At 42.7% G+C, this 26827-nt stretch overlaps 1 protein-coding gene and 1 non-coding gene across 6 annotated transcripts in view; one reads left to right on the top strand and one right to left on the bottom strand.

The window, feature by feature from the left end:
- Positions 1-26065, top strand: part of OCLN (occludin) — a 48628-nt gene extending 22563 nt beyond the window's left edge. For all 5 annotated transcript variants that reach the window (XM_069556238.1, XM_069556240.1, XM_069556237.1 and 2 more), the window contains exons 5-9: positions 11712-11857; positions 18612-18827; positions 20391-20562; positions 22953-22994; positions 24346-26065. In XM_069556238.1, coding sequence (XP_069412339.1) covers positions 11712-11857; positions 18612-18827; positions 20391-20562; positions 22953-22994; positions 24346-24447 — 678 coding nt within the window. In that variant the 3' untranslated portion in view covers positions 24448-26065. The remainder of the gene's footprint in view (positions 1-11711; positions 11858-18611; positions 18828-20390; positions 20563-22952; positions 22995-24345) is intronic.
- LOC138422070 (U6 spliceosomal RNA) lies at positions 7381-7484 on the bottom strand. The gene has a single exon (XR_011249742.1). It is a non-coding gene; the product is annotated as a U6 spliceosomal RNA (small nuclear RNA).
- Positions 26066-26827: the final 762 nt, after the last annotated feature.

Genomic DNA, 26827 nt, shown 5'->3' with positions numbered 1-26827 from the left:
CCTCCCCTGCTTTCATTCAAAAAGACCACGATGTGTTCCTTTCTGTTTCTGTTGTCTTGATCGCATGGCTGAAGCGCTTCTCGGTGCTAGGAAAGGGACTCTGGTTCCACTGTGAGCAGAGTAGATATCCTCAGATGTTCTCCCACTGAGCAGACTTCCTTGCCGGTGCCCTGAGTGTACTTACCAGCTCTGAAGGGTAGCATTGCTTTAGAGGACACCTTGTTTAGTCTCAGGTGAACAGCCCTGAAGGACTGGTAGTCTTCCCCTTTCCTCCACTCTTGCTCTGTGTGCTGGCCTCTCTACTTAGAAGCAGTGTATCAGGGAGGTAAAATGCCAGGGTTTGAATTCCAGCTTCCCTGCTTTCGCTGTGACTCTTAAGATCAGTTCTGTTCTTTTTAACCTTTGTGTATGTCAGGGAAGCCTCGTTTGGAGACAATTCCTGGTAGAGGAACAGTGGTGGACCCTAAAGCTCTGGGTTCGAGTCCTGATTCCAGCACTCTTGGGTAAACAGATTAACCCTTCTGATCCTCAGTTTTCTTATCTATGAAATTGACTGTTATTATTTGGTCTGCCACTGAAGACGAATGTGAGATGCCTATGGGAAAATGAAGAAGACCAGTAAAATATAGCTGTCTGCCTTACAGGGAGAGTGAAAGGAAAACAGCTGATTGTGCAGAAAAGAATTCTGCATGAGTTGCATGAGTACCCGTTATAGTTGACAAAAACAGAGCTTAAATTAGGAGAGGTAAAAAGGAATTTATCTGCAGCATTTCAGATGGTGATTTATGAAACCTAGAAAGAGTTGAAACAACTTAGCCACGTGGCTGTGTATCAGGAACAGCTAGAGTCAGGACTTCAAGGCCATTGGGATCTGCTTTCTCATCTTAATTCCCTCCTGCCTGGTAGGCTTCATTTTCTCACATAGAAGTCGAGCAGAAAGCAGCTACTTAGAACTCTTGAGTTTTTCATATCAGTGCTTTACCTAAGACTGACCGGGAGAGGAGGCGCTGATGAATGAGTAGGCCTGGGTCAGGTGGCCATTCTCACACTGAGCACTGTGCCCGGACAGGGCCCTTCACACATCATCTGGCTTGTGGCGGTTGCCATAGTTACTGTGTGGAATGGGGAGATGGTTTCTATGGAAACTACTCTGTAGATGATACTACCTGAATATGTGCTATGTGGATTTTTCTTTTTAATATTTACTTATTTTATTTTTGTTTATTTATTTGATATGCTGGGTCTTAGCTGCTGTGTGTGGGATCTTTAGTGGGGCATGTGAACTCTTAGTTGTAGCGTGTGGGATCCAGTTCTCTGACCAGGGATAGAACCCAGGCCCCCTGCACTGGGAGCTCAGAGTCTTAGCCACTAGCCCACCAGGGAAGTCCCTGCACTACACGGATTAATTGTAATTGCCCTTTTATTTTTTATGTCTGTGTCATCTGACCAGGTTTAAATGGAAAGCGCGACTTAAGTAGCTGTGGATGAGTTTCTGAGAAGCTTTGAATGGGCCTGCTTCACCCCAGTGCCCCTTAGTACTCTGCTGGCTTGTGTCTCACCTCAGTGCCCCTCAGTATTTGTTGGCTGCTCCTGGAGGGTGTCAGACTGCTCAGATCCCTTTCTGTCTCTTCCAGCTTGGTCTCACACAAGGAGAGGGGACCGTGGTCTGAGGAGCTGTGTCCCACCAGCACAATGAGAATGCTGGTACACAGACTGTTCAGCCATGGGTGAACAGTGGAGCTGAAGTTGGAGGGGCTGATACCCTAACACCCATGAATATGAGTGATATATGTTAATCTTTGTGTTCAAATCTGTCTTCCCCCACCTGCATTTTCAGAAGGTCATAAATATAAATATCAGTACATACATCTTCATTTGCTGTAGAGTAAATTCTTAGAACTTGGGATCTGGCTTTGGAAAAGCACACACCTACAGTAAATATTAAAGAACTGACTGTAAGATGTGTGTACCTGAAATTAGTTTTAGCTGGTAGTTGATACCTGCGATATTCTGGCGAAATAGTTGCTAGAAGTTAAGCACTTTGTTTTTAGGTGCTCCTGTGAATAACTTTTGGTTTTGCTTTGGTGAAGTAAAAGAAAACAGAGTCTAAGAGCGGCATGGGCCCTCAGGTCGTCCAGTCTGTCTCAGTGGACTTACACGAAGGAGGCTGAAGCCCTACGAGGTGGGCACAGCAGTAAGCGGAGACTTGGTGGTGACTCGGTGCACGGGGGCCAGGGGTTTAGACTCTGCTGTCTCAGTAGTCTTCAGTGTAGTATGTCAGGCTGATTTGGGAAGTGAGCTCCACGGTCTTAATTTCGGCAAGAAAGTTTTTAAAAGAGTCACAGTAGCTGCTGTCCTGGAGATCCAGTGGCTAGGACTCTGAGCTCCACTGCAGGGACCATGGGTTCAGTCGGGAAGCTGAGATCCCAAGCATGCTGCATGGTGCAGCCAAAAAAAATTTTAAGTTACAGTAAAAGCAAGGTAGGAGCCACCATTTCCTAAATAGCCATTATAGGTGTAGCCACTCTGTACATTATTCTGACAGTCCTAAGTGCAGTCTTTACAGTGTGGATACTCTCCTTACACGAGGGGACACTGAGCTTTGCAGAGGGCTTCACCAATCTGTCTTAAGCCTGACATACTTACCAGCAGAATAAGTCTTACATTTGCCTTTATAACTTGTGTTTTTTTGGCGTGTTTGCCTCTCAGATCTCCGAGCCTCCGTTTTCTTTGCCAGTAGAATTGGGGGAAATAGTTCAGTTAATAGCACGAACGTTAAAATGAGGTAATATGTGTGAAAAGTGCTTTTCCCTACCACAAATCAGCGTGCCAGTTTTCAGGGAGTGTTTTATGCCTGTCTCCTAAGTTGCACATTTTCTTGCACAAATCTTGCCACATGATTTATGTCAGAAGCAAGAACAGACTATATTTGGAGAGAACATCCCATCAACTGTTTCTCCATTGTTACAGAATAGTAAGTGAAGATGGTTAAACACGAGCCTATTTTTAAGTAGGAAATGCTTAGATCTAAAAGTTAACAAGTGTGATAGTTAGCCTTATTTCTAGAAGTCTCTAAGGCTTTCACATTGGGACGCAGGACTGTTACAATGTTGTTCCCAGCACTTACCTGTTAGGGTAGGAGCCAGTGGGGAGGATCTGGCTGGGTGTAGAGAAGAGGCAGGGTCCTGAACACTGTCCTTGTGGTCAGCATTGGCTAGTTTTTGGTTTCTTTGGACTCCGATGAAGATAATCACTTTGCCTGTTCATTTAGTAGATTCTTCTGTGTACATCGGGAAAATAGAAGTTCCATCCACAGAATATGCTGATCTTGTAACAGTGAAAGGGCTTAGGTCAGGGCCAACACATAATTTATTAATTCCCAATCAATTTTAGCTAGAGGAATAATTGTGTTAGTATTTGCAGTGATGGCATGGAACAAAGGAGCTTGGGTAAGAATACCCAAAATATAAATACATTTCATGGTTGGTTGCAGTTGTTAAACTGTTGTTCTTTCTCTTACTTGAAAGGTTGCTATGAGATAAGAACAGATGTTTTTCTGAAAGGTGTAGGCAGGCTCTGCATCTCATCTCCTTCCACCCAGGCGGAGCAGGGGACTAGGATGGGGCGGTGGCGGTAGTCAGAGTTAGACAGCTGAAGAAACTCGAGTAACTTTTATTTTCAGTCATACGTCCAAGTGTTCTTTAACGTGAAAGCAGTCCTGTGGGCTGCCGACAACTGGTATACTGGGCTCTGCCCCTGGCAAAGGTTTTGCTGTTATCTGTGCCTTCGGCTGGGGTGAAATGGAACAAGAGTGCAAGCGTCCTATCTCGGGACTGACCTTCAGAGCCCAGCAGCGTGGAGGACAGAGGCCCTGTCTGTCCAGGGCATCCTGGGGAGCTGGCGTAGACTGTTGTGATGGAAGGTGAGCAGTACTGGAGCTGCTGAGTGTCTCTTGGGCTCTGAAAGCAGGGATTCCTAGATTTCCAGCACTCAATATAGTTACACATAGTTTAGTCACTCAGTCGTGTCTGACTCTTTGCGACCCCATGGACTGTAGCCTACCAGGCTCCTCTGTCCACAGGATTTTCCAAGCAAGAGTACTGGAGTGGGTTGCCATTTCCTTCTCCAGAGGATCTTCCCAACCCAGGGATCAAACTCCCACATTGTAGGCAGACGCTTTACCGTCTGAGCCACCAGGGAAATCCAGCACTCAATAACTGAGTCAATTCTAAATATAGGTATAATGTTCTAAACAGGGCAATTGTCTGTGACGTAGAGGAAACCCCCTCCCCGCTCCATCAGTGGTTCTCAGACCTCCCCCCAGCCACCCCTGTTTCTCCTGCAGCAGATCTGAAATGGGGCCTGAAAACTTGCATCTCTGAGTTCCTAGGTGACGTTGATGCTGCTGGTCTGGGGACCACGCTGTGAGAATACTCCACACTGTTCCGTGGAGCCGGACTGCAGCCTTAGTCCTGCCAGCCCAGGGGGTTTTGATTTAAGGTATGCACGTGGGCTTTTCCAGGCAGGGCAAACTTAGAACATGCTGAGGTTGTAGGGAGTGCTGTAGGAAACCGAAGGGGATTTGGAAGGCCAGGTGGTGACTGGCATCGGCTCAGAGAGCTAAGGTGTGCTGTGCCTGTGACACAGCTGCTGGGGAGGCCGGCACAAGACGCACGAGTGTGCAAACGCAGTCTGCTCCACGGCCTCCCTTGCTAGAGCCAGGGGCCTCGAATGGGATCACTCACTGAGTGTAAGCTTCTCCGCCTCACCCCTTCCAAAGCTCTAGCAATTCACTGACTCTTTCAGAGCTTCAGAATTCCCCTTTGCTGGTGTATGTCACCTATGGGCAGCCTGTGTCTGGATAGGGACCGTTGTGTTTGCTAACTCCCCAGGGCCACCTGATCAATGTAAATCAATCAGACTCTCAAGCCTAGTCCATGATCTCTTCCTTTGTGGGATAAGTGTATTTGGGAGCGTTTGCCTTCAAGCCACCGAGGGTGGAGAAAAGTCTGAGGGAACTTTCCCGGGGCAGAGCCTTTCCAGAGGCTCCTGTTGGGGGAGCATCTGCCAATGTAAAATATCAGAAAACAGGAAAAACGAGTTGGACCACTTCATGTTTTGAAAACTTGTAGTACCGGGGCAAATGGCAGGGGAGGTGGGCCTCACATTGTAAAACTGGAGTACAAAACCTCAGGTTGTAAAACTGGAGTTGAAGGCGCTCCTCCCCCGACATCAGGTTTATTTCTCCCTTTAATCACCAAGCAGAAACAGCCCCCCCTGTTTGAGAGTGGTGTTCCTACACGGACGTAAACAAAGGTAAGATGACCGGTGCACATATTCACAGTAATTTTGTGTCCAGAACCATAGTCTGGTAGGCAAATAAGGCTCTTCAAAATGAATTCACATTGTATCTCATTCGGGTGGGTAAGGCTGTGAGGATGGTTCCTTTTCTTACAGGGAATAGTCCGTGCCCAGATGAGATGGGTGCTTCGTGCCATGTTTAGATTACTGAGGTATCATTTCTTACGGCAGAAATAGCTGAGCTCGGAGACAGGTGGGCTGGGTTTACATCCCCCTTCCACCTTGTCACCTTCTGTGTGACCTAGAGCAAGTTAACTGAACCTTAGAGGCCGAATTTCCCCATCTGAGTGTGAAGATAGTTGTATCTCACTGGGCAGTGGTGAGGAACCAGTGGGGTCAGGTTTTGCCTGGCATGCGCACTTTCCTCCCCTCCTTAGAGGTGGATGCCTTCTGTCAGATGCTGCACCAGTGGGATGCTGGTCCAGTCTGACTCTCTTCCTGTGTTGTGTGAGCAGCTTGCAATGCAGATGGAACCAAGAGCAAAATGGGGCATGGCTTTTGTTGGTCCTTTCTGCTTGTACTAATTCTAGATGATTTGTGTGGAGAGAAAGGATTTTCCCCAACTTTCTTTTAGAGGAGAGAATTGATCTAAAACACTCTTGACCTTTTTTTTTTTTCCCTTGACCTTTTCAATCAATTCCATCCCTGACTTCAAGGTGGAGAGGCTTGCTCGTGCACCACAAATGTTGATCTGCCTGGTTTAGCAGCTCCATCCTCGTCCCGGGGAGGAAGGCTCAGTGCCAGCAGGTCCTGGGAGGAGAGCTGTGCTGAGCAGCCCTGTGTGTGCCCCTCCCTTGGCACCCCACAGGGATGTGCGATGTTTTCATTAATTCTCCAAGGGCTGTTAGATGTTAGGTGTTACAAAGTGTTTTTTTTTTTTTTTTTCCACAAGTGGCATAGACCACTTCTAATGAGTATAATTAAATTCTGAACAAAATGTTGTCCTCAATATAACTGCCTCTTGTGAAGATCTTTTGAAATTATTTCACTGGAATTTATTTCATTTTGACATTTTAGAAATGTCTTTCTTGATTGGAGTATGACTCCTAGTAAAACTTGCTGCCATTTTAAGTTAATAACTCTTATTCCTAAACATGGTCGATGAGAGTGCCTGTCCTTTTGGAATTTAGCCTCTGTAGAGTGCCTGTTTGGGACTCGGATTGGTTAGCGATCTTCTTCCACCTCAGCCTCTCTGAGTGTCTTCTGCTGTCTTGTCTTTCCATTGTATATGAAAAAAACTCTGTCTGTGGGGTAGGGGTGCCACTTGGACCAGGAACTCTCCAGGCAGATCCTAGTGAAGAGCTGCCAGCTGGGTGCTGCCCTGTGAATTTCTGGGCCGGCAACATCCTTTTCCCTCACCACTCCACCTTCCCAGAGAGTCTGGGGGTGGATCACCCTCAGGCCCAAGGCTCTTCTTAGCCTCACAGCTGCAAATTCCGGCCGTTTGCTTGACTCTCAAACTTTTCTTTCCCCTCAGTACTTAGTAGAAGACAAATCTTGCAGAATTTTGTTTTTCACCCTGCTTTCTTTTGCCCCTAATTTCTTAGACCTGCTCTGAAGTTCCTTGAGGAAGACTTCACCATTTACTGTTTAGAATTAAGCCAAATTTTTCTCAGGTTCTAAAACTTCCTATAGTTATGAAAATGATAGGGTTGTTTGTTGTTGTTTGTTTAAAGAACTTTAGCTGCCTTTCGTGGGCATTGTGGGCTGGCTTGGGATCCTATCAGTAATAGCAGTGAGTCTCGGAAATCCCTGTTCTCACCACAGCACACATAGGTTGAGGACTCATATAATGACTGATACTGGTGGCTTCCCCTCCTCCTCCCACTGTCCTTTGAAAGCAGAGGTTTATACTCACTTCGCATTGGTACCGTGAGAAAAAGTCATATTTTAGCTTCTTCGGGGAAGACCTTACTCCCTGTTTTACAAACACATTTTGCCTCTGCCTCTAGACACTTAACTCCTTTCAAGGACAAGGTACTTCTTATTCATCTTTAAGTCTGGCTGGGCATTTTTGTCAGAAATACTTAACACATCACATGTTTGCATGTCATCCTTGCCCAGGCGCTATGCTAATAATCTTCTCTGTATTGTTCTAATTTTAGTGTAAGTAAGCAACCTAGATAGCATATTCAAAAGCAGAGACATTACTTTGCCAACTAAGGTCCGTCTAGTCAAGGCTATGGTGTTTCCAGTAGTCATGTTTGGATGTGAGAGTTGGACTGTGAAGAAGGCTGAGCGCCGAAGTGATGCTTTTGAACTGTGGTGTTGGAGAAGACTCTTGAGAGTCCCTTGAACTGCAAGGAGATCCAACCAGTCCATTCTGAAGGAGATCAACCCTGGGATTTCTTTGGAAGGAATGATGCTAAAGCTGAAACTCCAGTACTTTGACCACCTCACGCGAAGAGTTGACTCATTGGAAAAGACCTTGATGCTGGGAGGGATTGGGGGCAGGAGAAGAAGGGGACGACCAAGGATGAGATGGCTGGATGGCATCACTGACTCGATGGATGCAAGTCTGAGTGAACTCTGGGAGTTGGTGATGGATAGGGAGGCCTGGCGAGCTGCGATTCATGGGGTCGCAAAGAGTCGGACATGACTGAGCAACTGAACTGAAGTAAGTGTTAGTCACTCAATCTTGCCTGACTCTTTGCGACCCCATGTACTGTAGCCCACCAGACTCCTCTGTCCATGGAATTCTCCGGGCAAGAACACTGGAGTGGGTCACCATTTCCTTTTCCAGGGGACCTTCCTGACCCAGGGATTAAACCCTGGTCTCTTGCATTGCAGCTACCAGAGTATTGCTCCACCAAAGCGAGCACAGCCTTGAAATTTTTTGTGCATATGTGTGAAAAAGGTTGAAGTAACAAAACACTTGTACTGGAAGGTAAAGTCAGTGGTCAGGCTCTGCAGTTCTGCTGACTCTAGTAGGAGATAAAGGAGTTCAGCCCAGAAGAGCTCATCTGATAAGGCAGTAGAGCAGAGGTTTATGCAGCAGACCCCAGGCTCCTGCTTTTCGCCAGGTCCTGGGCTGGGCAGGAGTCGAAGAGGAAGGAGGCAGGGAGAGGCAGTGGATTGAAGCCGAGGCTTTCAAGTATTTAAATCCCACGTTTCCATTTACCAGGTGTAGGTCCTTGAGAAAGTTGTCCTGGCACCCTGAGCCCTTGCGTCCTCCTTCAGGGAGTACCTAGTATTGTTACTTGAAAATTGGGTTCACCTCTTGGTGGGTGCTGAGTTAAAGACACAACCAAGCCATTGATAAGGAGAAGGAAGAATTTACTGTTACTTGGAGCGAGTAAGGAGAACACTGGGGATCTTTTCAGAAGCAGCATCTTTCTGAACAGCGAAATTGAGGAAGTTTTAAGAATAAGTTTTAAGCAAAGGGTACCTGTGTATTTGTGAAGGGGCTTGAGCAGAGGAGAATTCGGTATGGAATATGGGGCAGAGGTTGACGAGTCCAGGCGTTAGTTGATTGAAGTCGGGAGTGTCGACATCATTCCATCCTCCACCTGGCTGGGAGCCTTAGTTCACGCGAACCTCAAAGATACGTTGCGTATCCTGTGAGGAGGAACTAGGACAAACTCAGAGATATGTTGTGTATCCCTTGAGGAGGAACTAGAACCCTGCTTTATCACTGCACTGTTGTTTGAGTGTCTTTTTTCTGTTCCTGCATGCCTTGGTTCCCTCAAGATGGTTAATTACTGAGATCTGCGTGAGGGTGAGCGTTGTGGCCACGCTTAGATCACGAATGGCCTCTCTTACGTCAGGAAAACCAGTCCTGGTTCTTTTTCTGCAGGGATGCCCTCGCTTACCTGCTTACAGATAGAGTGTTAGATAAAGATCACTTTACAGGTAGAGGGACCCCCTGACTTTACCTGTAAAGGTGTGCCTACTGAATGATCCCTCATTCAGTACGTGGCATGCTGTAAGCAAGCAGACGATGGTGGCTTAAAGAGCGGTCCACTGCCTGTTGCAATTGGACACGTGGGAGCAGCGGCACCCTGTGCGTAAACAGTTCTGTCTTCATTACACATGTGCTCTGGTGGGAGGTGTGTGCACAGGTGCTGGCGGGCCAGGAGGAGAGGGAGGGGCCTCTCCCAGCAGGGGGCATGTGGGGAAGGCCCCGGGAGGTGGTGGCATGACTGCTACTTGGTAGTGAGTCAGGACTGGAAGTCTAGTTAAGGATTAGCTGGCAAAGAAAGGAGGAAGGGCTTTCCCTCCTGGGCAGTGAGAAGTCTCTGCAGAGATTCTCAGACGCCTCTTTGGGGAGGTTTTGGTTTCCGGTTTGCCACGGATCGGTAGGAAATCCATGAGCTCTGCACCCTCTGCTAAATTTGTAGAGAGGAAAGAAACCTGGAGAAGAGTTAAGTGGGTTTTTGAGAAAAGGAGGTCTTTTTAAACCTAATATGCCTTTGGCTTGACCGAGCCTCTGCCTGTGAAGCTTGGTGATGCTGTCAAGTCCTCAAGAATTCAGTGGGCCCCAGGAATGGTTCCCACCCGACTCCCTGTGGTGGGATCTGAGCACACTCCCTGGTAATCCACCCACTGGTTTCCCAGTTGCTGCCAAACTCCACTTTCAGAAGGAAATGATTCCATTCCTCTCTGAGTCATGGGAATACTAAACAATCAAGAATAAATACCTCTATGTACTTCAAGGGGTGGATAAATAAATATCTTGTAACAGGTGATAGAGCAGAGATAGGAAAGAAGCAGGTCAAGTTTTAATGCTGTGCTTTATGGATAGCAAGATGTAAAGTGTGCGTGGGTGGCCGGGAACTGCACTGTGTTGATGCTGAATCTCATTGCAAAGACTTACATTGCAAAACAACCCATTAAAAGTCTCTTGTCCCCTTCAAATACTTGTAAAAATTCTTTGTTCAGTTCCAACAGCTCTGATTCCAGAAACCAGCATCTCCTGAGTTTTTATTGTGGTCACAAAGGCCCCGTGCTGTGATACCTTGTCATCTCATTTTGTCAGAACAACTTTATGAAGCAGGTAGCTTCTCCATGTCTTGCAGATGAAGTGATTGAGGCTTTCTAGAACTTGTAGTCAGCAGATCTGGAGTGAACCGAGGTATTATAATTGGATGCTGCTGTTCTCATCACCAAGCTAAAAGAGTCCCACCAGTGCTATTTTTGAAAAATTGACCTTTTTCATGGAAATAATTTTTTGAGTTATCCCCCCCTCCCACCGTAGTTTTATTCCCTTACTTTGAAACAACTCTGACTTGTCTGGGCTTAGCAGTTACTTTTTATAGCAGAGTAATTAATATGTGAAGATTTTTAGGTGAAATTTAAAGTCTTAGATCTACTGCATGAAACCTAATAGACAATGGTAAAACTCTAATTGGTTATGATTATTATATGTAGATTTTCTCCCAAAGGTTCTCTGGGAAACCTTTCATGTTAACAAGGCATGATCTCCACTGTGTATTAGTTCTTAGGACAGATCCACTCACGAGTCAGCATGGAATAGGAGGGAAGGTAGAGAAGGCAGTGATGCTCTGGCTATACCGTATAGGCTATTAGTGGTAGAGCCATTGAAAACGTAGGGGGCGAATAAGCAGATCTTTTATGACTAAGTCAGAAATCAGTTTGGGCTTTTTAAAAATTTTTATGTGTTTTTGTTTGTGCTGGATCTTTGTTGCTTTACACACTTTTCTCTAGTTATAAAGGATGGGGCCTACTGTCTCCTAGTTCTCAGTGTTGTGGGCTGCTCTCTAGTTCTCTCTCGTTGTGAAGCATGGGCTCAATAGTGTGGCACACCCGGGCTTAGCTGCTCTGGAGCATGTGAGATCTTCTCAGATCAGGGATCAAACCCGGTCTCCTGCATTGGCAGGCACTGAGCCACCAGGAAAGCTCCTGGGCTTCTTAATGTAGCTTTAAAATGCCATGTTTAGGGTGAATGGATTAAGAAGAACCAATATTCTTTGCCCTGGATTAGTGGTTTTCCAAGAGTGGTGCTCAGACAGCAGCATCAGCATTACTTAGAACTTGCTAGAAATGAAAATTCTCACTGTTACTCGAGGGCCAGATAAAATGAGATTAGTCTTCTTAAGATGGGGTGGATAATTATTTCATCTAATCACGTCAGGATGAGAATCAGATAATTAGGATTTTTTTTTCTTCTTTGTAATTGATTCTGGATTTGTTAAACTAACAATAGCACCATTTCTGTGCTAATTTGACTATTAACACTATATAATAACGAGGTCATCAGATAGGTTAATAGTATTTAATGAGCCCAGTAAACATTAGATAATTTTATATATGATATTTTTCTTCCATTTCTTTCCCCCTTTAAGTTGCAGGCTGAGTAATAACTGAGTCTCTTGGCACTGTTTCCTTAGGTTAAAAACGTTTCTGCAGGTGCACAAGACATGCCCCCTCCCCTCTCAGACTATGTGGAGAGAGTGGACAGCCCGGTGGCCTACTCAGCCAATGGTAAAGTGAACGAGAAGCGACCGTATCCAGAGTCTTCCTATAAATCAACCCCGTAAGTAATGTCTTCCTTCTTTTGCTAGAATGAGTCTGAAAAAATGAGATTTGCATGTATTTATATATCAGTTGCTATTTTGTGCCATTCAGCTTGAAAAAAGAACATCCAACAGTTTTTACAAAGGCTTAACAGCCTTACAGGTGCAGAAAATTCATTCTTATTTCTGATTTTGAAGTTTAGATAAGGGTGGAAGGGTGTTGTGTATTGATGGCAGAGCTAAATGTGGTTCTCAGTCTCTCTGCCTGCCTGTAATCTCTTTAATAGAAGGAAGCGATTACTCATTGGTCAACACTATCCACATACATTTTTATTAAATTAGAACACTTCATTTGCATTCCAGAATTCTGAGACTCCTTTGCTCTGCTGTGGTGATGGTGGTTAAGTTGCTAATTTGTGTCCAATGCTTGCAACCCTATGGGCTGTATACTGGAGGCAAGAATATTGGAGTGGGTTGCCACTTCCTTCTGCAGGAGTTTCTCCTGACTCGGGGATCACATCTGGGTTTCCTGCATTGCAGGCAGATTCTTTACTGACTGTCACCAGGGAAGCCCCTTTGCTGTGCTAGATCCTTCATCGTGCTGGAGGACGTGAAGCTGATAAAGCCTCTAGATTTTGTTTTACACGTTAAAATAAAGAAAGCCTCACAGTGAGTTTCTGGCCTAGAGGAGGTGCTATATTGAAATAGTATCCCTGTTGTGGTTCTAGGTTACCCTGAAGCTGACTTCTAATTTACTTTAATGATAAGAGAGAGACATTGAGGATGTTGTTAAGGACTTGAATGTAGTTTTTGCCCAAGGATGATAAACTAGTGTTCCTGTATATACTTCTAGAACCCCAAGTTCCTTCATAGACCAAAAAAATTAAACCTTCCCTTTAGCTAATTGGATCCTTCTGCATTAAAGGTTTATCCGCTAGTGTTTAAAGTTTTCTTTCCAGCCGCCACTAGTGGGCCCAGTTTGTTGAGATCTGCTCTGAGTGTACAGTAGTTTGGGTGCCTGGAACCCTATGGGATGACACTAGCAGCTGAGTTAAGCCTGGGATCAGTTTGAGAATGCTTTATTATTACCCTGGAGTGGAGTTTGGAAGTAGACTGGCTTTCTGCCTTACCCTCCAGATACTTTGGTTCTTCAGATTCTACCCTGCTTTTGATTTCAGTTGTGAATGAGGAGTGAAGAAGAACATTTTCTCTGTTCTCCTTCTTCTCTTTGGATTTTGACAAAAACCAAATCACATGAGGCTGTGAGAAGAGGTGCGCAGCAGAGATGCAGTCCTTGTGAAAGTTTCAAGCTAGGGCTTGCACAACTTCCATGCACACAAAATAAGTATCTCTAAGGCCTCTTGTGACCAGCTGTGCCTCCCAGTTAATTGTAAGGCTTGCAGGGCTCCACAGCATTCCCACATGCTGTCCTTTTTCATGAGAATGAAGATATTGTCACAGATTCATTTGCAGCAATTTAAATATCTTACTTAGGGATTTCCCTGGTGGGCCAGTGGTTGAGAATCCGCCTGCTAATGCAGGGGACACAGGTTCGATCTCACACACCTCGGAGCAACTAAGCCCGGGTCCCACCAGCCCAGGAACTGCAACAAGAGAAGCCGCTGCAAAGAGAAGCCCGTGTACCCCAGTGAAGAGTAGCTCCCACTCTCTGCAAGTAAAGAAAACCCTCACGCAGCCGTGAAGACCCAGCACAACCAAAAATAAAATACATTTTAAATAAATAAGTATCTTACCTTTTCTTGAATAAATCAGCACATTCATGACGTAAAATTTAAGACGAGCAAAAGGGGAGCCCTTTGTCCCCAGCCATCTAGTTCCTCTCCCCAGGAACAGCTAGTGTTACCAGTTTCTTTTGTGTCCTTCCAGAGGTTATTTTAAATGAATATGCTGGCCAGGTACATATGTTGGTTATTTTTTCCTTTTAAAAAGTAATAATATATTAGACACACTGTTAGCGGTGTATCTTAGTCACTGTGCACATCAGTATGCAAGCTTTGCTCATCTGTTTTATGTCTGCATAATACTGGATCAGATGGGTAAACTAAGATCTGTTTTATTAATCCCACATTGACACACACCTTTCCCGAATGTTTTGTATAAACCTCAGCAGAGAATAAACTTGCACATTGCACTTTTACCAGTTTGCAAGTATGTGGATATATCTGGAGGAAAAATATTAAAAGCAGAATTGCCAGATTAAAGGAAATTGCTTATATGATTTTGATGGGTGTAGTCAAACTGTACTCCATAAGGGTTGTACCAGTTGGTACTTCCAGCATACACCCAGGTACTTTTTTGAAGATCTGGAAAATGCAAATATGATGCTTAGGGTTCAGTTAGTCAGTTCAGTCGCTCAGTTGTGTCCGACTCTTTGCGACCCCATGAATCGCAGCACGCCAGGCCTCCCTGTCCACCACCAACTCCTGGAGTTTACCCAAACTCATGTCCATAGAGTCGGTGATGCTATCCAGCCATCTCATCCTCTGTCTTCCTCTTCTCCTCCTGCCCCCAATCCCTCCCAGCATCAGAGTCTTTTCCAGTGAGTCAACTCTTCGCATGAGGTGGCCAAAGTACTGGAGTTTCAGCTTCAGCATCATTCCCTCCAAAGAAATCCCAGGGCTGATCTCCTCTAGGATGGACTGGTTGGATCTCCTTGCAGTCCAAGGGACTCTCAAGAGTCTTCTCCAACACCCCAGTTCAAAAGCATCTATTCTTTGGCGCTCAGCTTTCTTCACAGTCCAACTCTCACATCCATACATGACCACTGGAAAAACCATAGCCTTGACTAGACGGACCTTTGTTGGCAAAGTAATGTCTGTGCTTTTTAATATGCTATCTAGGTTGGTCATAACTTTCCTTCCAAGGAGTAAGCGTCTTTTAATTTCATTGACCCTGGGGAAGGGCAGGATGGGGGTGGTGCTAAAGGAGATGAATGCAGCAGTGTGTTGCAGTGATGAACTTGCAGCTTCTTGGGGGGTGATAGACATTGTTGACTGCTGTCCACAGCAGAGCACCGAGTGCTGTGGAGGATTCAGTGTACATCTATCTGATGACATAGGGGATGCACGTTCAAGTCATAACCTGCCTTTCCTGAGGTGTTTCTTGAAGGTGTTTAGTAACCCACAGGTGCCTCTCCTCACCGTTATAGTGGATAGAGAAGGAATTAGAATTGGATACATTGTCTGAGGTCCAGGTTAAGAATGAGGTACCTCAATACTAAGATATTTTCCCCCTAAAGCATAACATACATTCAGTCAAGAACACTAATCTTGATATAAGCTTGATGAGATTTGATGCATGTGAACACTGAAGTAACTACCACCACATCAAGAGAGGCATTTCAAATGTTCTGAAACATTCTTTTCTTCATGGATACTCTGCTTTCCCCATCACCGCTATTGTGATACCTATCACCATATCAAAATTCTTATAAAATGGAATCATAACGGTAATTACTTTAGTGTCTGGCTCTTCTTGCTCACCATAATGTCCTGATTTAGAATATTAAGACAGTTAGAATTAATCCAGGAGAAGGCAATGGCACCCCACTCCAGTACTCTTGCCTGGAAAATCCCATGGACGGAAGAGCCTGGTAGGCTGCAGTCCATGGAGTCCTGAAGAGTTGGATACAACTGAGCTACTTCACTTTCACTTTTCACTTTCATGCATTGGAGAAGGAAATGGCAACCCACTCCAGTGATCTTGCCTGGAGAATCCCAGGGACGAGGGAGCCTGGTGGGCTGCCGTCTATGGGGTCGCACAGAGTCGGACATGACTGAAGTGACTTAGCAGAATTAATCCTGGATTAGGAAACAGCAGAATGTAGCTGGAGATAGTTGCTTCTCTACCCTTTGTAAGTGGATTTGGAAGATAGTAGGTACACTCCCTCCTATCCTATTCATACCCAAGACAAGTATGTGTGTGCTAAGTCAATTCAGTCCTTCCAACTCTGTGCAACCCTATGGACTGTAGTCCCCCAGATTCCTCTGTTCATGGAATTCCTCAGGCAATAGTACTGGAGTTGCTATGCCTTCCCCCAGGGGATCTTCCTGACCTGGGGATCAAACCCAGGATAAATTAACCTTTGTAAGTCAAAGAAGTAGAGTGTTTATGCAATGCAGAGCTTTCAAGGCAGGCTGACAGAGTGCCAGATGAGATCACTGGCTGCGGCTGCTGCTGCTGCTTCTAAGTCGCTTAGACTTAGATCTAAGTGATCTAAGTGCGAGATCATTGTCTATATATTTAGGCTGGTAGGATAGTCTCTTAGGACATGTATGCAAGTTGTAGGAATTTGATGATTCACGTGGTACCAACTTCAGGCACAGCATGATCCAGGGACCCAAGAAATGTCAGGGCTCTTGTTGCTTTACTAGCTTTATTCTCAGTACAGCTGCTTTTGTTGCAGGCTGGCCATGCACGTTCCTCAGGCTGCCCTGATCTGATACCCCTGGATTCAGAGTGAAATTTCCTTTCCCAAAACTTACGGGTCAAATCCTAGTGAAAACATTCTGATTGGCCCTTTTGGGGTCTAGGAAGATGGAGTTGTCTGGTTGACAAGGCTTGCATAGTACCCTCAATGATATATGGCGGCTTTAAAATACCATATATATTATGGATGTCATTCCTAAGTCATGGCAGTGATGCAGTCAAGCATTTTGTTTCTCTCTCTCCCAGATACTGGGTGTCCTCAGAAAAGGATTCTTGTGAATGTCTTTTCAGTTTAGTAATTAGCTTGAACCTCTGCCATATACTGGGCCAGGTACTCTTGGGAATATGGAGCTCGTGTTCCCATGGAGGTTGCAGTCTAACATGAGTGGGCAAAGGTGCATGATAACTACACTGCCGGGGTGAGATGGAGCAGGAAAGGCACGTGTGTGAGAGAGAGAATAAAACAAGTAGAAAAAAGAAGGAAGTCAGAAACTATAGAAGAGCAGGTTTCCACGCCTAGGGGACTGAGTCAGATACTAAGGAAAGTGTACAGCTGTTTGTTTCTGGGTTGTGCAGATTTTTGGCCTAATTGGACTTGTGTCTAAAAGCAGGTTTGTAGACGACTAAGAGTGCGCCCATTCCCTAACTCTTAAATTTGTACACACTACTTTTCTTGCCAAGCGTTTCGATTTTAGATTTTATGCTCTATCAAGTTACTGTTTAGTGTTTGAAAGGGTGTAGGAAGAGGGGAGATGGAAGACTTCTAAGATGAAGATTTATAATATCAATATATAATATAAAATTATGGGAGGAGGCCTGCCTTACAGTTTTTGCGTTTTTTTTTTTTTTTCCAATTTCCTTTGCCCTGAGGCATCCCCCCACCCCCACTAGCCCCCAACCTCTCAGACAAACCCACTGCATTCTAAAGGTTTTGTTCAAAGCTAGAAGCGTAGTAGCTGGCAGAGTGTCTAGGAACTCGTTAATCATTCACTCACAGAGAAAGTCACATTTTCCTTCCTTTAGAGGTAGTGTTAGCAGAGCACTTAAAGCCATGTTAACCTGGATAGAATTTAGAAAGAAAAACTCAATACCACGATCACCTCCAACTACCCCCCTCCTTTCCGCATCACACACGAAAGCTTTTGGCACCTACAAGAAATTAGTAAGTGTGATTAGAAGTCTTAAGACTTTGGCAACAGAACCAAGCAGTTTTGGATCACCTAGAAAACAGTCCACTTTGTGGGTAAAACTCAAGATGACAGTTTCTGTAAGTTGACAGCAATAACAACAACAACAAAATTCTTCTTGTAACTAGTTGACCTGAGTAGCAAGGCTGATGTCGGAAAGTCTCAGGTGCCTGTTTCTCCTCTTGCCCTTCTCCAGCTCTGCGGCAGGGAAAGTGCGCTTTGCATGTCTGTTACTCAGAAGTAGTCGAGAGTTGCCACAGCTCTTGGTCTTTTATTCCATGTTAGGCTTTGTTTTTTGGTGCTTGTGGCAGAAACAGTTTATGCAATTAAAAATCTGATGCAATATTAAATAATTGGTATTAGAAAAATAAGTGTAATGGTAACTCTTCCATTTCAATCATTCTTTAAGGCTTCAGGCTTAACAGTGCAATTTAAAGAGGTCTTGGCTGAGCCCCTTTACTGTCCACTGGAAATTATCACAACATTGTTAATCAGCTATTTTCCAGTATAAAATAAAAAGTTTTAAAAAATAGGTGTTAATAAGTCCTTTCATCTATTACAATATAAAATGCTTTTTAGGTTCTTTGTTTGCTTTTAGTTTTTTTTAGTTTAAATTTTCAATTTGTTTCATTTTTCATCATTGTATCTTGAAAAGAGAAGTGATATAAAGGAGTCTAAAATTAGTATTACGGAGAGCTTATCTCTGGGAGTTGGCCCCCAAAGGGAGATATAGATGTGCTTTCCTCTCCCTGCTCAGCATTCCGTGGAACTGGAAGAACCTGTAGAAAAGAGAAGCGATTGTTATCTTCCTAACAGCCTTTTGTGGAGTATTTCCTGGGCACAGGTCAGGTCAACACCTCTTCCAGGTCTGTGGGAGTTTCCTAAAGTGAAGTCTTATATCCATTTTACATAGAAGGTTGACTAATGGGCTCCCCTTACATGAGAGCCTTAAAGGGGCTCGTGTATTAGTGGAGCTATGCTGGTGCCGACCTGAGCACAGGAAGCTGGGGATGGGCTTGGCCCGGGGCAGGTGGCTGCTTGAGCGCAGGCCCACGCGAGGGTGCCGCCGCCCTCTGTGGTCTCAGTGCTCTGACAAAGGGCGGTAGTGCTCACGGACAGATGATTCCTGTTTTGTCAGGGTGCCGGAAGTGGCTCAGGAGCTGCCGTTGACTTCACCTGTGGAGGACTTCCGGCAGCCTTACTACAGCAGCAGTGGTAACTTGGAGACGCTTTCAAAAAGGACTCCCGCGAAGGGCAGAGCAGGGAAGTCAAGGCGGGCAGAGCAAGACCACTATGAAACAGACTACACGACGGGAGGCGAGTCCTGCGATGAGCTGGAGGACGACTGGATCAGGTACTGGAGCATCTCTCGCTGGAAGCCCTGCAAAATCCCATGGTTTTGGTGGTGTTGTCTCCTTGCCTAGGGTGGCTGGTGTAACCTCATTCTTTGCCAACCAGGGCTGGAGACAGGTTTTTGTTACATTTCCCCCTGCTTAGTACCCTTTTGTAATAAAGATTGACATGGAGGGAATGTGTTTATCTTTAAAACACTTTCCATGCACCCCTGCAAAATAACAAACTTGACCAGTGCTGTATACTTTTGCTAGTAGCCACCCAAGAAAGTTCCTGACTAGTGTTACGGCTCTTTCTTTTGACATTTACTTTTAAGTTAAGCTTTCGTGATGAGACCAGAGATTCTTTTAAAAGTTTAATCCAAAGGACTTTGGCAAACAGATTTGTAAACAATTGAGTTAACATTTTAGTGTTGTGGTTAAGTTACTTTTTGTGTCAGTGGTTTGGTAATAGTCCAGCATTGATCGCCAGCTGTACTTGGGTATGACCTATAGCCTTTTGGCCCAAGTATTCTGAGGATTGGGACACAAATCAGAAATATTTGCTGTGTGAATTGTGGTGAATCAAAACATTACTTCTCAAGCTGTTAGGAGGGATGGATAGGGCAAATAGAGCTAGAAATCCCTTACTCACCGGTGGCTCTCATATTTCATCCCACCTTGCCCCTCGAGAGTTTTGGTCTCATTTAGCTGCCTGTCTATAAAATGTTTGCCTATCTTGTATCGTGCAAAATTTAAATGCAAACTTTCAGAAATTCTGAATACTCATTTCCCTTCTGAGCAAATCATTTAATTTCTCCCCTCTTTAAAATGAAGATACTTAGACTGTCTTAGATAGAACATTTAAAATTCCGTATTGCTATGAAGCTCCTTAGTCTTGTGGAACAACTCAGAGTATTTCCTCAGTGGATTATGGGTGGTTAACAGCATCACCATCATATGTAAGGAATAGCCAGCATATTGAGAGATACAAGTGATACAAGAATTTCAGGGTTTTTTCATAGTTTGGCACACTGTCAGATTATCTTTACTTTACAGTGAGCATGCATTTTCATACATGGACCTTTTCATGTCTGCTTTTACAATCAAAATGATTTCTGTTAAGGAAAAACAAGACCTGCCCTCCCATCTTCCCAGCAAAAAAATGCTCAAAACCATCTGAAAACTACAGATGGTAGCAGAAAACAGCCACCAGTCAATCAGCGGCTCTGCCAGTGAAGGGATGAAAGTGTCCTTTGTGTTCATAATTCCAGGTTTAAGACTTTAAATGTAAGTGTCCATTCTCCTGTGGTGTTGTGTATTCAGAACAAATGAGTTCCTAAGACCGTCCTGAAATTTCATAAAAAGCGGAGTTTTAAAAAAAGCAACAGATGAGCATCAGTGTAAGAAGCATAATCATTCTTAAAATAACTTCTTTGTATCCTACCTGCCTCTATCCATAAGCAATAGCAACAAAAAGAAAACCAAGAGAATGTCATTCTCTACATGCCACCAGCTTTATTATCTTTGTAGAACTTAAGTTTGCTTAGGATATATAAGAAATCATTTTCTCTCTGAATTTTTAGGGAATATCCACCTATCACTTCAGATCAACAAAGACAACTCTACAAGAGAAGTTTTGACACTGGCCTGCAGGAATACAAGAGCCTACAAGCAGAACTTGATGAGGTCAATAAAGAACTCTCTCGTCTGGATAAAGAACTGGATGACTATAGAGAAGAAAGTGAAGAATACATGGTAAATTCAAACCTGATAATTAGATATTACATAGAATTTTATTCTAGTCTATGGGGCTACGTTATCCTTTATACTAGTATTGATACAGGTTTTGCTAGTAATTACCAAACTGTAATTTCATTGAATAGTAGTTGAAATCCTGTCTTAAAGTCTTTTTGAAATGGAAGCATGTACTAATATAGTTCAGATTTATAAAAAAATAATCTGCACATACATCCCTTCCTGTTTAAAAGAAAATAGCTACATTACTTTTTCTATTCATAAACAGAAAAGAGTTTACTCTTTCTTTCTGTAAAAAAATTCAAATAATACAGAATGGAATACAGAAAAATAGATTGCCTTAAATTTTTTCAACCAAAATATTAGTTGTTAAAATGTCCCCTCCCTCCAGAAGTGTACCTAGAAGTAATCTTTGATAAAGAATCATGTTTCACTTGTATCCTTCCTGCTGCTGCTTTTTTTTTTTTTTTTTTTAAACTCAACAGTGGTTTGTGGCTTGTCTTTATTTTTTTCCTCTGATTACCTGTCTGGGATCATGTCTGTCCATGTAAAGTTACTCTTTACTTCTTAAGCCCCCTCTCTGTGTTGTACTCTTTGGAAGGAAGTCACTCTGCGTAGATCACACTTAAGAAATCAGGGAATTATGCTCCAGCTCTTTAAAGGCAGTATACGTACACAAGTTATTTGGAATTTGTCTGCAGAGGAAATTTGTCACTTCCATTTATTTAATCATTTATATCAGTGTAGATGCGGGGATATCTGTTCTAGACTTTAGCTTACAATCCAGCACTGCTTAGTTTTGTTGCTTGAGTTGCTTTAGCGAGGACCACTAGGAGCTCAGTTGCCTCTTGTGTTTCTTTGACCTACTCCCATCGTTGTGAAAGTTTCTCTTTTTAAATATTTTCTGACATTGCTTATATTCTGCTGTTCTATTCAACAGCAGTTTATGATTATCAACAACAGTTTATGGAACACAGTGGAAATTTGAAAGCATTAATGTGCTTAATTTTTTTTTTAATGAATCTTTATCAATAATAAAGATCTACTTGCTGAGGAAAGATTTTTATATGTTAAAAAAAACTTCATTATTTTCAATTTTGTGATTGTACCATAATTTACTTAATAGTCATTCTCTATGAATAGACTTTTAAGTATGTCTCCCTCCCCATTCCCCCTACCTGCCCCTACTAGTGAACCTACACTGGTGAAGCTCTCCAGCCTTGTGCACTTACTTGCTTATCTGCTGGGACAAATTCCAGTATGTGAAATTGCTGAGTGAGAGGTTATGTACATGTAAACTTTTGTTGCAAAACAACCCTCCAGAAAGATTATATCAACTGTATTCTCCCCTAGTAATGCTCTAGAGGGCTTCTGTGACCCAAATCTCACTAATGTTTTATGCCTGAAAAGTGACTGCCCTGTGTCTTAGATACCAGTATTTAACCTTTTTTTTTTTTTTAATCACATCATGTACTTATTGGAACTTCATAGTCCTTTTATAAAATACTTTTTGCCATTTTTAATTGTGGTATCTGCTTGCTGGTTTTGAAGTAATTGCTTCTTATATAATTTATTTATTGCTTTCCTTTATGTCTTCTCTATGGTACTGTAAACCTTTCTCAATCCATCTAATGCTTATTCACTGTTACTGTGTGCTTGATGTAGAAGTGCTGAGGTTAGAAAGGTGAACCATGTTTCTACCTTCAAAGAGCTCATGTTAAAAAGAAGAGAAACTGATGCCTAACAAGTTAAACGGTGGCACTGATGTCATGCTTACAGTATGTATAGAAAGTACTGTAACTAAGTCCTCCGAGAAGGAATAAAGTCTGCTGAAAGCCTGGAGATTGAGGGGAGGCTTCACTGAGTAACTATGGTAACGATGGCAGATTCTCCAGACAGCAGGGGAGGCACATGAGAACCTCATGAGTATGGCTATAAGGGAGCACAGTGGGAATCTGAAAGCATTAATGTGCTTAATTTTTTTTAAGGAATTACAAGTAAAGGGCACTGGAATGATAGGAGACTAGATCGTAGAGAGTTTAACGGGGTGCTGACACCAATTTTATCATGGTAATGGGATCAGAGCTTTATGGGGTCCACGTAGTATGTGGACTGGCATGGGGAGAGACAAGAGTCACAGAACAGAGAGTTACCTGCTGGTGTGAATGCAACGTGAGAAGCATCTCAGTGTCGTAAATTTCCCGTAACTGGACTCCTTCAGGCCCTCCCACTGACCTTAAAGGTTTTGAGAACTTTAAGACTTCTTTATTTTAGCTCCTTATATTTTTGTCATGAGCTGACAGTTTTTCCTCCAAAGTATAACATCAGGAGTGTTACTTTTGAAAGAGAAAATGCCCCACTAAACACATTCCTTTGTTTCTTATTAATAGGCTGCTGCCGACGAGTACAATAGACTGAAACAAGTTAAGGGAGTAAGTATCCTAGATTGTAAGATTCTTTTAGGAAGACCTTTTCTAGTATGTGTCTTTCATTTGACCTTTAGAATGACTCTGGATGCCTTTAGAGAACTTTAGATACTCTCATATCTTGTCACACATAAAATGATTGTAGACAGAAGGCCCTATAATTGCAAGATGAAAACTATAAGAAGTTGGAACTTAAAAAAATAAAACAAACAAGTAGAAAAGGAAGTTAAAAGTACACAGGTCATAAATATACAGCTTGGCAAACTTTCACAAAGCAGCCACACACCTTTGTACTGACACCCCCTTGAAACACATTTCCTGGTACCCTCTGTATGCTCATCCAATTTTTACACTTACCTTAGAGGTAACCACCATCCTAATTTATAACATTATGGATTAGTATTGCCTATTTTGAACTTTGCATAAATGGAATCATAGAGTATGTAACTTGTGTGTGATTTTTTAAAGTATCTATGCACATGGGCACACATTTGCTAGATATATTCATAAGCATGAAATTGGAGGGTCATTGAGCAATAGGGATCCAGCCTTGGGTAGGGATTGTCAGCAGTGTCCCTGGTTTGTACCAGTTTATAGATTCCTGTTGCTCCATATTCTTGTCAACACTTGGCATCATCAGTCTTTTTTTTTTTTTTTTTAATCACAATACACGGCCTGTGGGATCTTATTTCCCCAACCAGGGATTGAACCTGGATTCAGCAGTGAAAGTGCAGAGTCCTAACCTCTAGACAACTAGGGAATTCCTAGAAATTTCATGAATTTAAATTCAAGTCTACAGGGAGTTCCCTGGTGGTCCAGTGGCCAAGTTTCTGAGCTTACAGTGCAGGGGGCCCAGGTTCAATCCCTGGTCAGGGAACTAGATCCCACATGCCACAACTAAGACCTGAGGCAGCTAGATAATTTTTTTTTAATTCAAGAGTTTAAAGGTGTATATAGTAAAATTTCCTGTCTCATTCCCCATTTATCTAGTTTCCTTATTCTAAGTCAATCCGTATAACCAGTTTCTTGCTTTACTGGTTTTTTTTCAAGATCATGTGTTAGCCAGACAGGCCAATACATTTTCTTGATGACTTTCCAGATCATCAGAAACGAGTGTATCCTTTGTAAAACTCGTGTTAGAAGCTATGATTGAGCAGAGAGAATTGCTGCTTACGTGGTTAGAGATGCTGCCAGATGCCTTGTGCATGTTACTTCATTTAACACTCCTTGCAATTCGGTGTGACTAATATTCCCTTTTTGTTGTTGCTGTTCACCTCTGCCTTCCCAGCAACTAATACATAACTCGTTTTTATTTTATTAAACTTACTGGATTCTCCCCCCCCCCCCTTTTTTTTAGTCAGCAGATTACAAAAGTAAGAGGAATTACTGCAAACAGTTGAAGAGCAAATTGTCACACATTAAGAAGATGGTTGGAGATTACGACCGACGGAAAACATAGACGGCAGACGCCACGTTGTTGGAGAGGTTAAGAAGTATCTGACTGACATCTCTGCAATGTTGTCAGGAGTCAAAATGACTTTGGGCTCTAACCCGGGAGGCCAAATCTCTGTGATCATTACAGAGTTTTGGTAGCTTTAATATCATCAGTATTGAAGCAGTTTATAAATAGCTTTTGATAATCAACTGGGCTGAACACTCCAACTAAGGATTTTATGCTTCAAACATTGGTTCTTGTGTTAAGAACTGTTATTTGAGGTTTTTAAACTTTTCAGGAAGGTCCTGGAGTGGACTGTGCTGTGAACTTTCACATCCTGGGCAATCAGGTCTTAATCCCTAAGTGTGTGCTCATTGGGTCTTGTAGGGGGTAGTTTAATCCTCCCAGAATTCTCCCTTCAGATAACTGTTACTTATAAATAAATAATCATTCATGTTCAGATAAGGAAACTGGGCCCTTGCAATAAAGTCTGAAGTGAAACTGCTTGTTAGCTAGCTTGCAGTTTTGGTTAAGTCTATTTTATGACCCCATTGATAAAGTCCCCAGCCTTTTCCTATTTTAGCTACTATGAATACTGAATTCTACCAGCTGCCCTATTGATTTTTTTTTTCCTGTGTATAAATGCTTAAGAGCTTTTTATTTCATGTTATCCTGGTAATAAAGATCATGTAAAAGTAACAAATGTATGAAATTTGAAGATTGTAAATACATGTTTACTTTTGAAAAATCAAAGTTTAAACCTACTGGTTAGAATTTTGTCGTGTATTTTTAAATGCTTTTTATCTTTTATGGTTTACATACTTTTTTAAAGCCAACTAGGTGTTTCCTTTTTATCAAAGTATCTAATTACATTTATAATTCAATTCTGACTTGAACTGTATCTTTCGGGAATGTTCAAGTTTTGTAAATATTTTATAATTATTAAACCTGGTGTTTTCTTTCCATAATATACCTTTTTGACATCATTAGTGCTGTTAATATTAAGCTGTGGAAAACTATACTCGGAAGTTGTATCTGTTATTGTTTTATTATTTTGGGTGCTGTGCTGGTTGGTAGTATTCTAAATCCTTGGCTAACAGAAGGCTGACTTGTCTGGAAATGGAATCCAATATTGTAAAGCACCAGATTATTTCATATGGTGCCCTTTAATTCTCAGCATTTTTTTTAATTCAAAATTTTCCTAATACTGGATATATAGCTAACCAAATTGACTGTGATTATCCCCTCAGTTTAGAACTCTCATTTAAATATATATTTTTTTAATATATTAGTCTGAATCATTTTCCAAAGATAAACTTTTAAATAAGCTTTCCATTGTAACATTGACTTAGTTCAAGTTGAAAAATTTCTTAATTTTCTATGTATTGCACATGCTTACTACAGAAGGTAATAGTTTGTTTTTCATGCCTTTTGGAGTCATGCCAAATAGTAAGGACTCTTCTTGAGCAACGTAATTGATTTTGTGTGTGTGTTAAAATTTAAACTCTTTATTCTAGGAAGTCAGCATATTTAGTTTATGAAGGCATGTTTGCCAGTGTTGTGATGAAACAAAGCTATTTGGCAGAATGCAGAAAATCAAGTAGCATGAGTTTGCGTTATAAAATTGTGCCATAAAATTGGACTTTGAAAGTTTAAAAGATCATTTTTCCAATGTGGTACTTACATTATTGACCACTCCAGGAGTCAGGATCAGGATGGAGGGGAGTGCTGGCTTTCCCAGCCAAGGGTAGAACCTGTGCCGCTACAGTCGAAGTGCAGAGTCCTAACCATTGGTGGTGGTGGTGGTGGTGGTGGTTTAGTTGTAAAGTCGTGTCCAACTCTTTTCGACTCTATGGACTGTAACCTGCCAGGTTCCTCAGTCCGTGGGATTTCCCAGGCAAGAATACTGAAGTGGGTTACCATGCCCTTGTCCAGGGCATCTTCCTGATCCAGGGATTGACCCAGGTCTCCTGCATTGCAACCAACTGAGCCACCAGGGAAGCCCCCCTAACCACGGAACTGCCGGGGAATTCCCCCGGGGATTGGCATTAACCAGTGCGATACAATTTTGAAAAACGACTCAGGCAGTTTTCTAGTCTGAAAGTTGGAGGTTTAGATTAGATTTCAGACATCTCTTCCATCTTTGATCTTCTGTGGTTATGTTTGCATTCTGCTTTCCACTATAAACCACTGTTCCAAAGATTTTGTTGAAAAAGCACATGGTTTGTCTGATGAGAATTCACAACATAAAGTGATTCCCTTACATGTGTGATTCTGGATTACAAGTAGATAAGATCAATATTTTAATTTCCTTTTATTTTGAAAAATTTAAAGAAACACAGAAAACTATGAACATTTAAACCCACCACCCAGAAGTAACAAGTGTTAATATTTTGTCATATGT

This window comes from Ovis canadensis, chromosome 16 (genome assembly GCF_042477335.2).
Source record: "Ovis canadensis isolate MfBH-ARS-UI-01 breed Bighorn chromosome 16, ARS-UI_OviCan_v2, whole genome shotgun sequence".
In the NCBI taxonomy this organism is placed as follows: Eukaryota; Metazoa; Chordata; class Mammalia; order Artiodactyla; family Bovidae; genus Ovis; species Ovis canadensis.
Note: the sequence above shows the minus strand (reverse complement) of the source record. Positions and strands in the feature narration are given on the sequence as shown.